The sequence below is a fragment of the Semicossyphus pulcher genome, unplaced genomic scaffold (assembly GCF_022749685.1).
Source record: "Semicossyphus pulcher isolate SPU_LCO1_2020_fin unplaced genomic scaffold, fSemPul1.0.p SCAF_17, whole genome shotgun sequence".
Taxonomy (NCBI): domain Eukaryota; kingdom Metazoa; phylum Chordata; class Actinopteri; order Labriformes; family Labridae; genus Semicossyphus; species Semicossyphus pulcher.
This window is the reverse complement of record NW_027211681.1, coordinates 21043235-21065081: the sequence shown is the minus strand read 5'-3', so window position 1 is coordinate 21065081 and position 21847 is coordinate 21043235. Positions and strand designations below refer to the sequence as shown.

At 41.6% G+C, this 21847-nt stretch overlaps 1 protein-coding gene across 2 annotated transcripts in view; it reads left to right on the top strand.

Moving 5' to 3' along the window:
- grin2ab (glutamate receptor, ionotropic, N-methyl D-aspartate 2A, b) overlaps window positions 1-21847 on the top strand; it is a 119200-nt gene that overhangs the window by 14892 nt on the left and 82461 nt on the right. For both annotated transcript variants that reach the window (XM_069665312.1, XM_069665311.1), the window contains 2 exons: window positions 10190-10414; window positions 10521-10679. In XM_069665312.1, coding sequence (XP_069521413.1) covers window positions 10190-10414; window positions 10521-10679 — 384 coding nt within the window. The remainder of the gene's footprint in view (window positions 1-10189; window positions 10415-10520; window positions 10680-21847) is intronic.

The window sequence follows — 21847 nt, the reverse complement described above, 5'->3', positions numbered from 1 at the left end:
AAAGTCAAATGCTTAGACCTATAGATAAAGACACACACACACACACACACACACACACACACACACACACACACACACACACAGACACACAGTTACGAAAACCCACAATGCAGTCCCCCTATGAATACGCGAGTGTGTCCTTTCTGCTGTTTGGCATTGTCCTTGTTTATTCATATTTATTACCAATTAAATATGGATGACAGAACTCTTTCCGACATTTCCAGTTCCCCTGGTTCACACGAACCACAAACATGCACAAAAAAATTATAGAATTGGCAAAAAGCGTGCTCTCCTGACACGCGCACACACACATTTCTCTGTATTGCTGAAAATTTGATGTGCAAAAAAGGCTGTGGGGCTGTTAATAGACTGTGTCTAGCAGGCATGCGGTTTTACTGAGGACAAGCGGGGAGGCACTTGGAACTTACATCAATGTTAAACAAATAAAAATGTGATATTTCAAACCAGACCTTTCCACCATTTTCCGCTGCGGAATCAGGACAACAAACATTTGTGTTTTGCAATCCAATGTCTGGGTGGGTGGATAATGATGCGCACTGTGCTTTAGTTAATGCAAAGCAATCTCTGGAAAATATAAACCCTGGCACTCCCAGGTCAGAGAAAACAAATTTAAGCATATTATGTGAAAGTGCACCTGTAATAAGATTATTCAGAGGGGAAGCACTGAAATCTCCAAGAATTGAAACCATATTTTATTCACAGTTGTTTGAGAGGTAAAAGGGCATTAGTGTTAATATTGTGAATAATTATAGACTGTTAGTCGCTGAGCTGTTTTTCTTTGCCTTCAAATGAAAAACAAGAAATTGTACCTTCTTCTTTTATGATTGCAAAGTCTGTCTGTGCACATTTGATTCAACATTACAACATTTTTGTCACGCACAGACCTAGAAAGTCCCGGACCTCTGTTGTCCTTGGTACTCACACAGTTTACCAACCTTTACAAAGATGGAGACAGGGGATTAATACAGTCATATAGGTTCATGTTAAGATTGTCCGTGCAATATGTACAACCCCTATCTCTTCTCGGATTAGGACAGGCGCCGCAGAACCCAGAAACAAAGATAAAAAGGAGACATTCCCAGAAGGTGCAACAGAGCAGAGAAGCTCCATGCAGCACTGACAGATATGCAATAAATGTCATGTACAGAATCGACCGGTGAAAAATTATAGTATGGACAATCAGGATGACAAAATTACACATTGTAAAACCCTATATTAAATTGAAAATGAGGTGATGTTGTGCTCAATCCTCCCCTGGATTCCTGTTAGGTTATACTGACACCTGACAACATGACACCGAGCTGTAAACGCCTGAGGGTGGCTCTGAACTAGATTGTTTTGTGCTACTATGTTTTTTTAAGGGTTTTGTCAGGGATTAACAGCATAGTCGAAATAACACTGGATCAATAAACCCCTCTAAATTGCAGGGCTGCCTGCTTGTTAAACCACAATGTGTTGTTTTCTTTTTTTGTGTTAAATACAAACATTGTGACTGTGAATGAGGAGGGTTGTGCATCGGTTACACAGAAGATGCTATGTAATGGATAGCTTTTGCTACAGAATAATTAAAGTAATTTCTTTTTCAACTACTAATGTTAATGAGTTATTGATTATGTCAAATATGCCTTCAGCTGGTGAAACGGTTGACAATCAGCCTTGAATGGGGGTCGTCAGCATTATTGTTTCCAGAATGTTCCTTTGTCAAACTTAAACTACAAAGCACCGTGGACGCAAGCGTTTGCATTATTAGAAAACATTGACTGTAAATGTCTTCCGTATTGTCAAGAATGGTGGAATTGTAATTAACAGGCAAACTATTGATTCTCTTTTTACCTTCAGCATCCAAGTCCAAGTTCTTTTTTCGCATTATATATAATCAAAACAAGAGATTTGGTTCTATTGTCTGAAATGCAGATTATCCTCACTCTGCATACATCAGCTCAACAATAGCTGAATCATCTTTAACAACAAAGAAAGTGTGCGAGTTCAATTCATTTACATAATACTGTAGAGAGCAATTAAAGAGTATGGGGCCAAGGATAACGCCTTGCGGTGCTCCACAGGCAATAAGCAGAGGCTCGGGGTGGGACTGCTGGTGCCTTCCTGACAGATAAGAAGCCACCCACCTTTGGTGTGTTGTGTCAACATGTCACGTACCTTAAGCTTGGAAAGAATTTGTTGCTTAATGAAGCTTAAAACTTGAATTGGACAAAATGTTATTTAGTTTTTCTGGGAAACTACAAAAACAATACGATGTACAACTGCAGGGGAAACCACCGCCACAATAGCTAAGTTCATGTTATTTACTGCAGCTGTACCCTTCTTGTTTTCAGCTTCAAAGATTGTGTATTAACTGTTGCATAAATTCATAATGAAAAGGGAAAAGGAATGGAAGTGTACTTGTCCCCGCCCACTGTTTGTTCTCGCACAGTTTTGAGGAGTTTCAGTCGTTGTGCAACCAGAGCAGCTGCCATTGTTTCCTCTCAACACCAATTACATCTAACTATGCTGGTTTGGAAACATTTCAGCTTTCAACCGAATGAAAAGGGGGAACCCATCTAAATTAAGACATCAATATGCAAAATCTCAGCCAGAAAAGTCCCTTTTGAAAAAGGTAAATACATCTAATGTAGCCACCTACCTCTGGTGCCTGCTGACAGTTAGGAGTGGCAGAAACCTTAGTGCAAGTTGCCTAATACAGCCGTGAAATTAACAGGCAAACTACAAGCTCATACAGCATACCACGTTCGACACAACAGCCCCAGATACATAAAGTCTTGAGATAAAATCTGATGCTGAAAATTCCTGCATCAGAGCTCTGCACCGTGACGAGAGCTATGTCAGCTGCAAGTGAAATATTTCTTTTGACTCTCTTGTCTAATTTCTGTCAGATAAAAGTGATTAAACGCTAAATGACAGCTGGATGACTGTTAAGCTGTCACTATCAGAGTGATTATTTAAACGCATTCAAAGCAGATGAAGTGTGGAGTGTGTATGCGCACGTGTGTGTGTGTCTGTTCTTTCAATATTAAGTTGTGTGCTTTCTTTCCAAACCCTCTCTTTAAACATCACATTTAGAACACTGTTGTACCACACTTTATGTTCATTTACATAAACCCTTACCACACAAACAAGCTTATGAAGGGTAAGCATCAGATTCCTACAAAATGACATTAAAGTCTCTTCCATCAGTATTGTCCCTTTGGAGTCGATCACAAATCATGCGAATAAATGAAGAAATCCGGCTATTGAGAGTCTAAAAGTTGCAGGTTTTTCCTTATAAATATTTCAAAAGATACTATTTTAATCCCTCTACCAAACCCTAAATGTCTGAGGTTGAGGGAGATGTGGTTTACCTGTTCACCTATTCCAGGCCGTACAGTACCTGACATGCTTACCACAGCCAGCCCGCTGAATGCCATATACCCAACTGACTCCGATCAGTCGCACATAAGTATTACTGCCTCACCAAGGTGTGTGCACGCTGCGGTGCTTTCACTCAAATATTTTGTTGTTGAGAAGATGTCAGTAAACTTTGTAGAAATGATTTAAAACATATGTTGATGAATGCCAATGAAAACTACAGCCTGTTTAGACAATCAGAAAAATCAAATCAAAGCAAAGCCTGCAAGTATTTTTTCTCCTCACCTTTTCAAACATTCTCTAATATATCCTCCAACACGTCACACCACCATCTGGAATGTGTTTTAATTTTTTTACCCAACTGAGACACAACTTAGGCACAGACTGGCCGTTAATGTGACAAGCTTGGCTAGCTTCTCGCAGCACTAATGCAGCCAAATAAAACTTAGAAACAATAAAGGTGGGTGGCCAACAAACATAACCATGAGCTGCTCTCCTCTATAAAGAGACTTTAGTCCACATTATGAGTTTGGAAAGCGCTCCTTTTCTTCCTCAGCTTCCTTTTATTCCTTTTGTTAATGCCCTCTCTCTGCCAAAGTCTTGTTCAGCCGTGGATAATATCCGAGTGTGTCTGAAACAAACAATGTCCATTTTACTCATAATTCAAATCATTTAAAAACACTATATGCATTGCAAATCATGCATTTATATAAGCATCAACAAGCACAATGCACTGGCTGTTAACTTATCCAGTGTTGTCAAGTTCCGTTGTTTGGCTAAAAGTGACGGCACTACCCAACACAAAGTTCTCTTCATGTGCATGATGTTTGTCAAACAGGTGCAGCGGCCTGGAAGCGCAGTTAGCCTGTCATCGGAGACATAGCTTGCGTGTGATCAGTGAAGTGTGCCTCTCTTCTTCATGCAAATGCATTTAGCATTTAAAGCAGGACTGCACACATAAAGGGGGAGATTTAATCAATGTAGCTGACTGCACATTCTGGTACATTTATTAAGGCCAAAGCAATATTCAAGGGTCCCTTTTACGAGGAAGAAACTCTGCTTCTGCGACGCAGGTGCAGATTAGAAGTGGGATATTAAAATAAGGTTGTGGTGGGGGAGAATTAATAACCCTGCTTTCTGCAAAAATCAAGCTGACAGCAAAAACATGTGTAGGAGAGCTTCAGAGAATTATTAAGAAATTAGAGTGACAGCTTCTTAGAAAGATAAGTAGCTCAGTTATAATAAACAAAAACAATAAAGAACTTTTTTTTTAACAATAAACAAAGATAGACTGGAGAGTTGTGGCTTTCTGCTCTTGTAACTTGAACTTGATTTCCTCTGAGTTCATCCGTTTTGTTGATTCCTCCTGCATCGGCATGTATTTTTAAGAAGCATTTAATATCTTTTTAACGACTCTAAATGGATTGGCTTCTCAAACCTTAAGATCATTATATACTAATAAATACCCAAAACATTTTGTAAGCTGGAGTTTAGTCGAGGCCTTCGTGAATGATTTGGAAAGTTAAAGTTTCATTTAATGAGAATTATCATTTCAGCATCACTACATTTGATATCTTTTTCTGGGCTTGATTTCTTTCATGATTTATTACCCCATCGTATTCCCATTTCACCACTGAACTGCATCTTTCGGAGATCTTGTTTACATGCAGAATGCACCTAAAAGACAGTCCCAGTTACTGATAATTAGCTACTGCTTTAGTAAATCAGACGCTAATTTCATGCAGATTGCGAGCGCAAATATGTACATAAATCTGGCCTTGACACTCAGAGTTTGAAAATGGGCATTATGGGGATTAACAAACCCCACCAAAAATACATTTGATGATTAAAAAATGCTGTTGTGCCACTAAGAGCGGAAACTGTGGTAGAAAATGAGGTTTCGAGACATTACTTAAGCGTGGCAGCTGCTGTCGTATGATACCCCGGTGCCTTGGCCACAGCACACGAAAGAAATGATGATTTACTTAATTATTCGACCCTGAGACTCCAGAGATCTTAAAGCCGACTGTTATCTAACATATTGCAATAGGCGTACGTTTTTATATCTAACACATGTGTCGTTTGACCTTTACCGTAAATCCCGTAGGGTTCGGGTTACTACATTTGAGAGTGACGGCTTATACATGCTCTCAGAACAAAACGTGTTCAGCTTTGACAACACATTTCTCAGGTAATACAATAACATCCTTTCCATCGATAGATATACGTGACCTTTCGTGTTTTATTAAAACCACTCTGGTTGTATTTATTACTTACCAACTTCCGTGTCTGTTTGTTCTTTGAAAAGGATTCACCAGCATCCAAAGATGTAAATCATTTTATCCAGCTTTCACATTCACAAATAGGAATATAGCAGAGAGAAAATTAAATGATAAATAAGACATAGAAGCACAGCAGAGGAAGGTTAGTCACAGATGAATATATCTTTTGGAAACACCTCACAAGACGCTCCACATGATGGATGGTAGCAGTAAAGCTTTAGAGTTTTACTCCATCCAAATAGATTCGGCAATTTAAACACATCTTTTTCCTGACAGCATCATCACTTTGTTCAACTTATTTCACATCTGAAGTCTGACATTGCCTCCTGTTACCATTTCCCGCTTCTGTGAATGTCCCTAACCAATCACATGAGGCCGCATGTCCACCTGTAACTCGCACTATTAAAGTAGTCACTTGTGTGAAGCCATGCAAATAAGCTGGTTTTTAAGGGCGTTCTATAAATATAATAACTGTAATGTCTGTTGTCTATAGCCGTCACCATTAACATCTTGGTTCCAGCACACAGCTTCACATTGCTTGATAATGGCATGGTTCCCCCTGGCTCTGATTGGATAATCGTATGTCCCCCCACGGAGCTGATTGGATCAATTACTACCACTGTTTGAAGCCACAATGCCAGACTAATCAGTCAGCTCAGTGGATTAAAGGTCTGGAAGCAGGCACCACATATAAAAAATGAGTGGCAGGAACATGATTATTATACTAATAGACGGTGAAAAAGTAGGTTGTGCTGCGGAAGTTTGAGAGGTTTCATTGGACGTTTTTTGTCCACAATGGAATCTGGTCACCGTTGAAGGAAACTACAAACGTTAACAGCCCCTACAAAGCCTGTATAGGTTGGAGTATCGCTTTAAGATTTGTTTACGGAAACAAGGCCAACATAACCGCGAGCCTAACTTGTGTTGTCATCTAGTAGACTTCGTAGAGCTGCTTCATTGGCGATGAATGAGAGAACGAAACTGTGGACTGATAGATTTAAGCAATTACACCCACATGAGACTTAATTTAATAAGAGTTGGGGCTAACATTGCTGAACCAAAAAATGTGCTTACATCCGAGGAAAAAATCACTCTGAGTTTTGTTACACTGAGCACAAAGACGTCCTCTGATTCATTGTCACTGAAGCAGCTTGAGGGCCTCTGAATGCCAGCACCCATTAGAGCACCGGGTGTGTTGTTTGTAGCTTTGACAGAGACATGAGTTTTTACAAATGTAGATCTAACTTTAGCGAGGAAAAAAAAAAAACGTTTTTGGACAAGACAAATGTTCTGCTTAGAGGCAAATGTGCTAAATGAGGACAAATAAAAGCTGTCTTCATTCTCTTTCATTGCAATAAATCAAAGAATAAACACTCTCTTACTGTTTTAAAGACATTTTTAAGAGTAAAAACCCTTGAAGGGTTGGCAGGATAGTCGAGAATTAGGACACTGAATATTGCTCCATTATTCAGATCTTGCTTTTTTCGGTTTCGTGGAAATATTAGCATAAATGCTAATACAGAAGCAAACAGTTACCCCTCATGACATCTCTTTGGGAAGCTAATCATAGGAGTCAGCAGAAGTGATTTTAAGCATGAAGGCAAATCCTATAAGACAGCGGGAACACTCAGTGACCCAAAGTTCCCCAGCTATGTTGACCATTTTGGAAGCTGTGGCACAGCACACTCCCGACTCCTAGTTATGTTAGCTCTGATGCTAACTCCAGGGAAAGTTAGTGTAATCTTGTCCCATTGGTTAGAGCTGACACTAATTCCCTGGGACAGGAGTGTAGCGGTGTGTGATTTAGCGGCGTATGCTAAGTGCTGCTGGAGCTGCAGGCTAGTCTGTGGGCACCAGGGCAGAGAGAGCAAGCTGGGAAAGTACTGACTTGACTAACTGGCCTGATTAGACCGGGTGTGAGATGACATGGATCAGATACACATACTAACCCAGGCGGAATGACAGATTGGCAGAATTAGAGAGTAAAAAATGAAATACATTAAGAGAAAATGAATAAAGATGATTAGCATTCATGGATGCAAAGTTTAAAGAAGAGGTGAAGGGAGGATGAAGAGATAGAGAGGCAGCGGGTTAATTTGGTGAACGTGATGTTTCCTCCCGGGGTGTTTTTCAGCTCTGCTGGACTGTAGTGGTGTAAGAAATTGGCTGCGATGCAACGTAGCATTCACATCATGGTTTCATTAGTTCTCATTCAGCCCAAGGCGTTTCACACTGCATTTCCTCTACTCATCTGCTTCTCTTAGATCTGCACATATTACAGGAAAAGGTAACACAGACTCAGCTGAACTGGGAGCACAACTGAAAGTCTACTGTATTAGACTGGAACTTGGTTCGGATAGGAAGGCGAAATAAATGTTATTTCTCATCTCACTGAATGTTATTGATTGATGCAGACACTTGTGTGCCTTCAGCGATTTGGAATGTTTTTTCCTCATAGCCCCATGACTGTGGTAAAATCAGATTACATTTATTTCAGGGTTATTTTATCCATTAATAGCTAGCACTTTACTCTTAACACTGCCTACAGGCATAGATTATGTTCAAATAAAGGCAGACAGTGGAAGAGAGATTTAGGGCGTCTCGTGAAGGCTGATTAGCGCTTAAGCAAGAATAAAGTTAGCTTTAACCCCGGTCTGCTAATGGTCGCCCGCTTTGAAACTGAATCCTGAGCAGTAGAGGACAGAAAGAGGACAGCAAACTCCCAGCCTCAGTCGCGCCTATCAAGTTATCTTCTGTTTTGCACTTGAGACTCTCTCTAATAATTACATTCAAGTCACATATCTGAGTCACACTGTTTTTATCAAAGTCAAATACAAGCCGATCTGTGAGAACCCCGGCGGGCCCTTTTACAGCACTTACTGCGTTTTTTGAAGACATGTTCAGAATAAACAAGTCTCTTGGATAGAGTTGGTTTGCAATGTATTCTGTCCACGACACCGTTAAGTACATTTTCGACTTGTTTCACAAGGTGTGACTCAATTTCTTTCAAACAAACAAAGATGGCAGGCAGGTGCAGTCCTTGTTTGTATGTGTGAGTGTTTGAGCAAATATTTTTCTTGTGTCCTACAAAACAAAGTAGTGGAAATTTCAGTCCTGAGTTTCAGTGCTCTCTTCCAATCTATCATGTAGGTATTGATCACATTCAGTACATGATTCACTATATTTGTTATCACTTCTCCCTCTGGCTTCTGTCTACTCCAAACACACATTGATTAAAAGTCCTGAGAAAACACAGTTAACTGATAAACACCTTGAAGGCTGTTTATGAAGGATTCACATTTTTTAAACATTAAAAAAAAACTAAATAAGGACGAATCACCATTTTTAACATTTTCAGTGATAAAAATATTGATTTGGAAATTCATTTATTAATTTAGAAATGATTATAGTTCCATTTTCCGTTTAAAAAAAAGGTCTGTTACACTCAGAGTGAGAGCTGCGTCCATAGCAACGGTTAACTCTGTAGCCTTCTTAAAATTAGCTAAGCTAGCTAATATTACTCACATTAATGGTGAAGTCAGACAAAGTGAACCGGACCTCAGGAATCGCAGCACCTGATTGAGGTTTTCTGTCTCGTCACGTGTCAGAGTCTGTTGACATTTTCTTTTCCTTCCACCGTCTTTAAACACCGCCGTATCCCGTACTGTGTTCTGTTTTATCTTTACTTCATGTGCCGTCTTCAGTTTTGTAGATCTCTCTGTCGTAGCCTTCAGTTTTTGCATCGTTGAACCTTTATTTATTTCTCTCCGCTGTTTTTGTCTCTTTACTTTTTTCCCCTCCCCTTCAACTTCTTTTAATGGATTGATATGATTACAGTTAGTCCTCCGGATTGTGTGATTAGAGCCTCATCCCTAGCAACGGTCTGTTCTTCATAGCAACGGTCTGTTATCGAGAAATAACAGCCCTCCGAAAGGCCGTAATTAGAACTGAGTATTTCACATAGCTGCGTAATAAATATTGCTAACATTCGTTACATGATTCACTATATTTGTTATCAATTCTCCCTCTGGCTTCTGTCTGTTCCATATACACATTGTGGTATTAAAATAAAACACAATTATTTGATAAACACCTTGAAGGCTGTTTATGAAGGATTCACATTTATAATAAGTTTTTTACAAAGCTCATAAAATAAGGACAAATCCGCTTTTTTACCACTACAGTTTCAGAACATATCACCACCTGACAGCAGGCACAGGGTGAGCTACCTTCTGTTCTGTCCATTGGCCGCAGTGTTCAGTGTCTTGTGGAAGGACACTTTGACAGGGGAAACCAGGGCCCACACTGCCAATCTGTAAACAACAATATGTATGTCTCACCTGCATTCTGACAGGCTCCCGATAGCAGGCAGAAAACTGTCAAGGTAAAGAAATATTGTTACAGCCTTTGTAAAGTAAGTCCAGTATTGAATTTGTCTGGTTTTATGAGGCAACCTGTCACAGTTCCTCTTGAGATGGTTCTTTGGATTCATTTTGTTGTCTCTTTGTGTGTGTTTTTTTTAGGGTATGATGGGTGTAGTGGGCTGGATGCTGCTCCTACTCTCCCAAATGATGGTGCCTGTGGCGTCCCAGAGCCCTCCTGGGCTCAGTGTCGGTGTGATCATGGGCCAGACGCGCCACATTTCCGATCAGGAGCTCCGCCCACCTCGGCGCCCTGATGATGACCTTGACGTCTCTGTGGTGATACTGAGGATCAATCAGACAGACCCAAAGTCTGTGATTACACAGGTGAGAAACGCTGTTTACATCCACCTCGGCTGCACACATGCTATCTATCACACACACACACACACGGTCTTGTTTGACACCTGTGTTTGTCTCACTGCGCCCAAAGGTGTGCGAGCTCCTGTCACGCACTCGTCTTCATGGCATCGTGTTCGCCGATGGCACCGATCAGGAGGCCATCGCCCAGATCCTTGACTTCCTCTCCGCTCAGATTCAGCTTCCAATCCTCGGAGTCCACGGAGGCTCCTCGATGATTATGGCTGACAAGGTGAGCGACCGTAAACACACAGACACGCGCAAAACATCCTCCTGCTTGTTGTGGATTCAGAATGTTTTTAAGATTAGGGAGTTGTAATCCTTCGTGTCAGCCGCTTATGACAGTTTAAGGATAAAGCTACACTTTCTGCAGATGTCCTCGCAGGTTAGCAATTAGGTCAGACGCTTCATTTACTTGGCTTTTAGAACCGCGCTCTACCTGAAATGCAGCTCTTATAAGTCAACATAATCCACTTGGCTACAGCATGAAAAATGATTCTATTCACCACAAAAAATATGTGTATTTACTTCCAGTTTCCAGAGATCGTCTGTCCTCGGCTGGTTTCATTACGAAGTCGATCCACAGCTTCTGATAAATGTAAACTGTAACTGTAAGCTCTTTGAAATGGATGTCTAATGGATACTTTGAGGTTGTCTGCGTTACGGACGGGCATGGTGTTCTTGCGTCATACGTGAAACTGTCTGAGGATGTTGTAGTCAGCATGTTGAAGATTAGAAAAAGACCATTAGGAGGCTTTTTGAAGCTCAGTTGTGAAACCAGGGCTGCCCCTCCAGATTATTTTCTGTGCAATCTTCGAGTGGAAACACTTCAGACGTGCTGGATTGACGGCTGGTGTCACCCTCATAAAATGTTGTGTTAATTAGCCTCTCAGAGCGTGCACAGAATAATAAGGTCAGTGGAAGTCTTAGCTCGGAGCACGCCGCCTTCTCTGCTACATCATTTTTATTTAAAAAAGATGATCAAGCATTGTTTAAATATGTAATAATGTATTTTCTGCTTGGTCTAAAACTGGGGTATGCGACGCCGAAAAAAGAAAAGAAATCCTGGGCTGTGTGTAGCTGTTTCACATCTCGTGCTCAGTGGGATGCCAGCAAAATAAGATTCCTTGTTCTTAAAAAGGAAGAAAGAGACGATATCCTCTAAGATTAGATTTTTGTTTTATTGTGATGTGATGCTCCGTGCAGAGTTAGGGATGTACATCTCTTTCTTAGCTGAATTCTCTCTCAGGTACTGACTCTGTAGACCTCGCTGACTGACAGGCAGACTGAGGAAGCTTTGATAAAAACACAACTGGTTCTTTAGCTTTTAAATCTCTCAGGGCACCGCAGCCGAAACACAGGAACCAATAACTGCTGCAATACGGCAGCCTTTTGAAGTACAACTTGATGGGGGATGCAGCGCGCGTGTGTGTGTGTGTGTGTGTGTGAGAGAAGACAAGAAAAGAAACAGAGAAAGGTGAGGGAGGCAGTGAGAGTTGGCTTGAACGTTAGGGGAGTGGGGTTGCAACATGAAGGTCACCGGCTTGTATCCCCCACTGAGTTTATAATGATAGTGAAAATAAATAAATGGTGCTCAATGGCTGCTGTTGATGTGCCATTAAACGAGGTACTTAACCCCCAGCTGCTCTAATTGAACCGCTCGTTGGCCAAAAGTACAAGAGTGCGGTCATTCTTGGCGGCTCCCAGGTGCGAGCGTGAGTGTGTGTAGCCTGTAACTAACCAGCCCCCCCGCTACTGCTCCTGCAGCCCTGTCCTGGAGATAAAAAAACCCCTCTCCTGCCTGCTTTAAATTAAGGGCGAAAGCTGCCCTCTGGAAGGGAGGTACGAATGCTCAGTGAGTCAGTAAATCGTTTAGAAAGCATTGCTGGTGTGTTTTTTTTCAGAGTTCTGATGTGTGTGGTCGTTTAGTTCTCATTTATCTGCGCCTGCCAGAAGGACAGAGTTCAAACATGTGGGGAAAAGGTGTGAGTGGATATTAAAGATTTCCTCACCTTTGCTGGGTCTATATTTCGATGAGTTGCTTTTTGCAGTCTTGATTTAAACCGCAACTATTGGTAGTTTTTGTTAGCTGTTAAATGTGTTTGGATTAAGGTGCATTCAGGTAATAGATAAGTCTTTTAAATCCTCGAAACTTTGAAAACTTTCTTATTAAATTTCATGACGGATTAATAAATATATATACAACACAGGCTACAGTATACAGTACAACATAATTAAGAGGTAATGTGGGCTTAAATTTTCCTGTCTCTTTTTATTAAAGTGATAATCTCGAAGAACTCAGTTTTGTTCTCTTTGGCGGCACCTATGGTGATAAACTGTAATTGCGGGAGCACACTTCCCAGATATCCAGACAGTGTTGCATGTGTGACGTCCACGGTTGGCTCTGGTTGTAACTCTTGATTTTCCTTGCTGACGGTCGCTTTTCTTTTTAGACTGTTTGCTTCATCTGAGCGTCGAGTTTGTTTCTTTTTCTTTGGATTTTCTATATCTGTAGTCATCCATCTTTTCTTTGTTTGTTCAGCCATAGTAGATTACTGTTTACTCGCAACACTTGCAGAGACCGGAAAAGCAGCCGCTTAGCTCCGCCTACCCTCTCTGGCAGACCAACCACTGCTGGCTGATGGAAAACGCGTCACTAACTGGGCGCCGCTTGTGATTTTTTCTGCAAAAGTCGCCACCGACAGCCAGTCTGTAATACTGCAAATACAAAGGCTTTCATCAGTGGGCCATAGGCTCAATCACCATTGTGTTACTTCATTCAGCGATAGATAGAGACTTAACAGACATTTATTTACATGAAAATATTCATTATTACTTTAAATGCTATTCGAAATTGTTTCATATCAGTACGTTTTGAAAATGCAGACACTTCTGAGGACATGCAGAGGGGTCACCTTGACTGGATATTCATTCTTACAACCTTTTTATTAAATATCAAGGAGTCATTTTGGGCATGCCTTCATTTCCAAAGAAGTCAAGAGAACAGTGAAAACAGAATGAATATAGTTAATAAGAAAACAAACTGACAACCGGACATATTTAAAAGAGATTTGAAGTTACGACTTTTTATTAGCAGTTTAAGTTAGACGTTAGAAATGATCTCTGAACTCTTCAGAAAGGCGCTGGTGTCGTCACCACCGCTTTTTTCAGGCAACCAATCAGATGGGGCGCCACTCATCACCCTGGTTACCACCAAACGTGGAGGAGCAACTTGTTTTGGCTGTTACCTGGAGCTGTACGACATGACAAACAAACGGTGTCACAATAGAGACAGAAAAGCCAGAAAAGGGCGCTATGTGGACACGGGCCTTAATGGACCCCTCAGAGCTGGACTTTCTTTATAACTAAATAGTAGTTAGTCTTAGTATTAAAACTGCTGCTGTGTGTGTGGGATCTGTATGTATCTCTGACTGGAAGGAAATAAATGTTATTAATGTTGATAAACAGATGGTGGAACTGCCCATCACAGTTTCCCAGATCCAAAGATGAGATCTTCAGGATGTCCAACAAACAACTCTCCGAAACCCAAAGATATTGCTCTTATAATGACTGGTGGCTTTTTGGATGAAAAAACATAGATGTAAAAGTGTATTGGGGCAGTTATTTTATGTTGACTGATTGATTGATTACTTACCGAATGAATAATCTCAACACTTGTATGCAGCTTGTTGAATTGCCATGTAGCATGTTCACATTTTGCCTCGTGAAAGAGCAAAACAGGAGAATTATGGGCTTGCTGAAGACCCTCAGTGAGGTTGACACAAGTTGACACTCTGGCTGCGAGCAGGGTCAGTATGATATCATCATCCTCACCTCCTCTAAATGATGTCAGAGTGATGATACACTTGTGGTGCGGACAGTTGGATTAAAACGGACCGGCCCCAACAAGCTCATTGTACTATAAGGAAATTGGCTCTGTGTCTCACGTCTTGGCTGTGCGTCTGTGGCTTTTATACCTGCTGTCAGGGGGGCAGTGGTAATCTGGAGGATTGAAAGAAATCCCAGTGGGCTAGTAACCATTCAGCCTGATTACTGTGGGCTAACAAACAATATTGTGCTTTCTGCAGCCTGAGCGTGCAGAACCTTTTGCTCTCCATCTCTCCAAACACACCCATACGTTCTCTTAATGCTGCAATTAAGTCTAAAGTCTGAGAGAAATGAGCGGCTCATCCTGGTTATCCTGGATCAGACCAGTAGTAGTCTACACATCATGGTTTAGATAAAGAGCAAAAAAAACAGGAGGAGGAAGATGGTGCCAAGAAAATACAGGAAAGAATCAGCAGGCAGGCAAGTGCTCTGAAATAATGGCTATACGTGGAGGTGGTGGTGTGAAATAGTTGGTGTTGAAGCAGCATTAAGCTGCCAAAATGCAAACCTAACTGTCATGATTATGTCACACTCCAACGGAAGGCTTTCTTCAGTTGTCATTTTTATCATCAGCTGGCCGCTTAGCCATCACACTCCATCAGAGAAACAGATGCAGCAACCCCCGAAAAACAGTGATAAACAAGAGCAGAAACTTACTGCGACAACTCTTTCTCTAACAGGACGCTTTTTATTTGTCAAGATTTCCTCGAGCTCAGACACAGTGAGACTCCTGAGCTTGTTTTTCACAGAAACTAAATATTTTTCAAACAGGATTTTGTTGTTTAGTTTGCTTCCAATTACCTCGGCTGGATTTGGCTTTTTATGGTCGCCCAGAGGGGATTTTACTTTGCAGTCTTCTTCTTCACTGTGTTATCATTTTTCTGCCTTATCAAAGCACCAATATAGATCGTTTTATAACATGAGAAAGTGTAATACCTTTATCTTTTTCTAAATAATATACGTTATATAAGCAAACCCCGTCAGGAATCTTTTTAGCACTTGCCTATAATTAGAAACCCCGTACCATCACCTCTTTACATAAACTGTCCCCTCCCGGGCTGAAAGCAGGTCCCACTCAGTCGTTGCATGCTGAAGACCAAACTGCAGCTCGCACCAAGTAGACCCCAGACCCCCGTATAAACGGCTATCACAGATGTTTAGCATGAACAGTGTTGTGGGGAAAAAAACAACCGTCCTTTGTGCTCGGTGTACAAATGTTTATAAGATAACTTCCATTAATACTCACGCACACTTGAATAATTAAAGCTAAAATAACAGGCGTATAAATGAAGCTCTAGGTACCACTCTGTCGTCAGTTTGACACATGGATGGTCAAGTTTGCTATAATACACATGCAACATCCGGTGTCATCGTTAAAGTTGTTTGACAGCTTGGATGTTCAGAAATCCGGGGTCCTATTTTGTACAAATTTGTTTGTCAAAATGACTCATAGGAACAAAAACGTCGTACTTCGATCGGGCGCAGTTGTCCCAGGGGATTATGTTGCAGCCATTGTGGCTGTATTGCGGCTAAGGCGGAGGCCATCGACTGGACCGATTCCCAAAGTTTTTGTTCCTATGAGTCAATTTGTTTGTAAAAAAAAAAATAAGGCCCAGGTTTAAAAATACCAAACTTCTCCTTTGCAAAACAGCAGCAGTTTGGTGATGTTAAGACACCAAAACTTGTTGGTTAGGTTCAGAAAAAGATCAGGGTTCGGGTAAGACTATGTGTGTAACCCAAGTAACCTGCCGAACTATTTCTTTAAAGAAAAACATTGATTATTTGTGTCCCACAGGTCCCCAGCCTGTTTGTTTGACCCAACCATGGCCCTCGACTCTGGCGTCAGATTATTGATCTACTGGCTGAAACATTGCTCTATTGGCAGGGGATTATCTTTGGAAACCTTGCTGACACTAATATTGCTTTTGCAATCCAGTCCACCTTTTTGCCTACGCTGTACTTCCTGTTGTACCTCTGCCAAAATCTGAAATGTAGGAAATAAGTTCCAGCACATTTTGATCAGCACAAACAAATCAAAGAATCATCCATTTTTGTTCACCAAAGCCATTTTTCTCCTAAATGAAAACAAATGGATCAATGCCGCGACAGGTCCGACCTCCCTCCCTGCTTCCCTCTCCTTCCCTCTCTCCCGCTCTCTGCCTCCTCCTCCTCCTCACCCCCTGTAAGGCATGTCAGTGTGGAACAGTCAGGCGTAATCTACAGGAGCTTGGATGGTGTGCTGTGAGAAGGCAGACATGTTTAGGGAACACAGAACTGATGGGGAGAAAGGGCATGTATAAGCCCAGGAGAGGAGCAGGATTAGTTTGGAACGTTGTACTTCCATTACAGAGGTACCGCACTGGGAAATAAGAAATGTTGGCTTTTCCTCACCCCCATGTGCGCTCGCCCGTTCTCCGCCGACCGTGCTCATCTCATCTTTTGACTTCCTCCTCCTCAGTGTGTGGGGGGAATAGAGGGTGGGGGTGGGGGTCACACTGCGTAGCACCAGAACACGAACATGCTGAAATGGAAGGTTGTGAATTAAACATGCGTGTTCTTTCTGCTAGGCTCTGCCACTGTGGTGGGATGCTACCCTTTTTCTGTGCTGTCTGCGTATTTGCATGTGCGTTTGTGCGTGAGACTACGTGTGGGTCGCAGCCTGGGATGTCCCATATCAGTAGGGGCCATTTGCCCAGGTTCCTCTGCTGAGGCGCTTTAATATTTAACACCTGCTCCCTACACCTGCTGTCACTTGCAGAAGATACACTGCTGTGTCATTCACTCACTGAGTCCTCCCCCACTTTCACCTCTAATTTCCTTTTCTCTCCTCCTCTCTACTTTTTACTTCCTTCACGTCTCCCCGTGTCCTCCAGCCCTGTGCCTCTGTCTACTCCTCCTCTCCTGTCTCCATCGCTCTCTTTCTCTCCTCCGTCTCGGCTGCCACCCCATCCCTCTTTCTCCGTCTTGTCGCTCCCTCTTCTCCTCGTGTCTTCCTGCTCTTGCCTCCACGGTTGTTATCCTCTCGTGGCTCGGGCCTGTGAGAGGAATAGCCAGCTATGTTAGAAGGCTTTGGGAAATCTTGCTAGCCTTGAACCCCTGAGAAGCAAGATTGGATGATGGGCTTGTGTGTCTGTGTGAGAGAGGAAGAAGGAGGAAGAGAGAGAGAGGCTGTAGCTGGGTTAATATGGTTACTATGGTGACTAAACCAGACTAGAGCTTTCAGTTCTGCTCTGCCTGCTGCTGAGGTTCTCCGGCTGCGTTCACACCGCAGGTATTGATGCCCAGATCGTTCCAGCTTAGCTCTAAGACAAGTGGATGTTGATGCAAAAGCCAGCGAGGGATCAAGTTCCTGTCACTGCACCAACAACTCCAACCACCTCCACACTCAGATGGCTAATTTAAAGATCCTGATTATGTGTGCAACAGAGGCCATGCTAGCATTTTCTGGGTGATATGTCAAAGGTCTTTGTCAACACTGTTTAATTCAACAACTGATACAAAAAATAACTGTTTCCGGTGTCTAACAAGTGAATTCAACATAAATAAAGCTTAAATGAATCATCTCGAAGATTTTCATGTAAATATATGTCTGTTAAGTCACTATCGCCAAATGAGGTATCACAATGGTGATGGAGCCTATCGCCCACTGTTGCATTTGCAGTATTACAGACTGGCTGTCTGTGGTGACATCACAAAAAATCTCAAGCGGCGCCCGGTTAGTGACGTGTTTTCCATCTCCCAGCAGTGGTTGGTCTGCCAGAGAGGGTAGGCAGAGCTAAGCAGCTACGTTTCCGGTCTCTGCAAGTGTTGCAAGTAAACAGTAATCTACTATGGCTGTACAAAATCCCCAAAAAAAGAAACAAATTCGACGCTCAGATGAAGGCAAACAGTCTAAAAAGCAAAGCGACCGTCAGCGAGGAAAATCAAGAGTTACAACCGGAGCCAACCGTGGACGTCACACATGCAGCACTGTCTGGGAAGTGTGCTCCTGCAATTACAGTTTATCTACATAGGTGGCGCCAAAGAGAATAAAACTGAGATCTTTGAGATTAGCACTTTCAATAAATGCTTTGACATGATCAGGCAAACGTCTTTGCTTTCTGGTGGATGTATAAGATCGGAGGATCAATATGACCCATATCTGTCCACAAGTACGTTTACAGATATCATCAGGTTAGCTTAGCATAAGATAACACATGATAATCCTTTTGGGCACAGAGACTTCTCTGAGTCTTGTTGTTGTAAGTTTTAGAGATGCTGTCTTTTAGCAAATAATCCAAAAGGAATATTTACAAAAACTTTGAACCATGGCAACACCTTTCATGAGAGACGGACTTTATTGGAATTTAGGATAGAAGTTGTCAGAAAAGTAAACGATATGCCACACAGCCCACAGTATAGCTGCATCTCACATGAGTGCAACATAGACTGAGAGCCAAACATGTTTTCAAATATTATGTGCTTAGTGAGAGTTACTTTTCTACTGGTTGGTCAGGACAGTCAAAATCAGACCTCTATAGCGGATCACACAGCGGTCACCCCTCGAAATAGTCGGCATTTTGCTCAGGATGAATATCAAATAGACTTGATAAACAGACGATGCTTTAACCTGAATGCACAATGAAATCTCCATCTGCAGTGCAAGCTAACATCTGCCAAGTTAGCTGTCAGCTAACTGGTACAGTAGATCAAAGAGCCTCTCTTATCTAACAGTGTGTCTTATCCCCAACAGAAATAGCACAAAACGTAATATGTAATCACTACATAGAATTTGACTGTTACAGACTTCAACGTTATTGAATGAATGGATCAACATGAATTTCCTGCTGCAGTTTTTTCTGCTGTCTGAGGCTGCCCTTAAATAAACTGGAACACCACTGCAATTCTGAGAAAAGACCTTTAGATAAAAATATGGCTTGTGCCTTAAGATATTAATAATAATGCTACGTTTTATTTGTATGAGTGCGGCAAAAAAACAAATAAAAAAAAAATTCAAAAACGTTTATAAGAGATTTAAACGAGGACGAAGATGAGAGCTGCCTCGAGTCGTCCCAGAGCGACGGAGCCCTGATAGCAAAGGCCGGGTCCCTCCTGGTTTACAATCTAGATCTTTGAGTCTCTCAAAGGAACCCACTGGAGCATCTCAGGCTACACTCAGGCTCATGTGGGATTAAACATTCATAGATATACTCAGGGGCACGTCCCATTCAGGCGTTAAGAGTGATAATTAGAACTATAAGTCGCTGTCAAAGTGTAATGTATTCATAAATGGCGCAAATGGGATCCTATAAAATCTGATTTCATGTGGGGTTTTTTTCTCCATGCTCATCTCCATAGTAAATATTCAATCTGTCCAACATGTGAGCAAATACATTCAGTCATTTTTCAGTCCCTCCAGGATTTCGCAGGAATTTTTTGTGGTTGCTGCGGCCCAAAATGCCTGATTTAACTTGTAAAGCATACAAGTTGCGATGTTTTGAGGCTTTTTTGTTCTGTGTAACACATTAAACATCCACTGTGAGCGACTGGGACAAACGCTCCAAGAAAGCTGAGGGAGCTGTTCGTCTTCTGACATCACTTCCGGTCGATTTTGTTGTCAGGATTCTGAATATAATGTGTAAAAGCTGAATGACACTTAAATACCTATTTTGCACTGCACATGCACATTCGATGCTTTCCACATGTGCAAAGGAGAATCTACACGTGATTTATTGTGTTTATGGCGTTCTTCTCTTTACTTGTGCTGCTGCGGCAGCATGAAACAATCCGACAACAGGGGGATCACTATCTCACTGTACAATGACTATTTGAAATCAGTGCTGACACAACCATCAGAAAAGTAGAAGATGCCCTCAGATGTTTAAACAACATTGCAGACCTCAGGGAATCAATATTTTGAATATCAAAGAAGTGAGTTTGGTGACTGCATAAAAAGATGGACGACATGACAGCTCTGTAAAAGTGAAGCCAGATCATCTCTATCGCCCCCTGCTGACTGGCTGCAGTATAGGTCATAAAGCCCGCCTCCTCCATGTTAACAGATGGGACATGAGTCAAACTATAAAATCAAAATGCACGTCAAAAACATTTTTCTCACACATGGTTTCTGTCATTATAGTTAGTTATGCTTATTTACGTCCAAGTGTTCATTTTTGTGACAAGTTTAGTTTTAATTAGTTGATGATTGACAGCTCTGCTGACAAATGCGGCTCCTGCAGCCGATCTGTTCTTGATTAGCAGAGTAGAGGAGGAACGTCGAGAGGAGACATAACTAAAACAATCACTGCAGTCATTGAAGTTTCCATATCTGTGAACGTCTGCTTCAGACCGACACAAGAAGCTGTTCTGCTGTTAAACAGACTGACGTGCCGTAAGACGTAATTTTGTACAGTGAGAGCAGATGGAGATGCGTCGTCCATCTTTATGTACAGTCATTGCTTCCTGCGTGCAGGGAAATCGGAAGATTGGTCAAATTTGCCGAAAAAAAGTTGAGAAAAAGTTGCTGCAATTGTTTGAATTTGCATGAATTTGCGGAAATGCAACTTTAAAAACTCACATTAACACAAATTTTAATTTTTTGTTCCAGAATTTATTTTTAGACTTGGAACTACAAAGCACAGAAACTGATCTACACCTTGCTGGTATGAAGAATATTTGTACTTTAGGTTGTTACTTTGCTTTGGAGCTATGCACGGTTTAGAGGTTATCATTGAGAAAGACAGAAGAATACTCTGCAGCATCACTCCTCATCGTGTCTTGTTTCCGAGTTCTTTTCATCTTTTGTGGGCATTTGAATTATCTGCTGTAGCTTTGGCTTTGAGAGCGTCACTCCTCATCATCCCTTTTAACTCTGTGCTTTTCATCTTTGGACGCTGATGTTCACTCCACCTCTGTTTTGGAAACTGCACTCTTTTCAGCATGTTCCGCCTTTTTCTGTTTTCCCGAATTTTATGTTGATAAAGTTTCTATTTCTGCAGGCTGCCTCTTCTCTTTCAATAACACTGCTCATAGCAACCTACACAGCTGTTTTATTTCTCCCTGACCTTTGCGATGCGGAATTACATTTGTATACTTGACCGAAGAAAAGATTTAACTTTCCTTGGTTAGGGGCATTTTGAAGCCGTTACATAAGCCTGACCACTGATTGACAATACCACCCAGTTTGTTGAAGTGCATTTGTGAAATTTTTTAATCCTAAAATGTGTGTTTGCCTGTCTTGATTATTGCTCTGATAAGATGACAAATATCCGGTACTTCAAGTATATGATTGGCTGATTCAGCCATATATCAGAGGACTTCCTGTGAGCTGCTAAAGGCCAAGAGAGAGACAGCAGTGAGCTAACAAAAAACCCTTGAAAAATAATACTGTCATTCAATTTCTGGTCTCTTGGTTTTTGCTTTGGTTTCCTGACTCTGAATGCAGAGCAACGGTAAAGTGCACTTTCCTTACATCGTCTAATTTGCTGCAGTAGTCTCTGCTGCTTCATCTGAAGTGGATTTCTTTGTTACAGT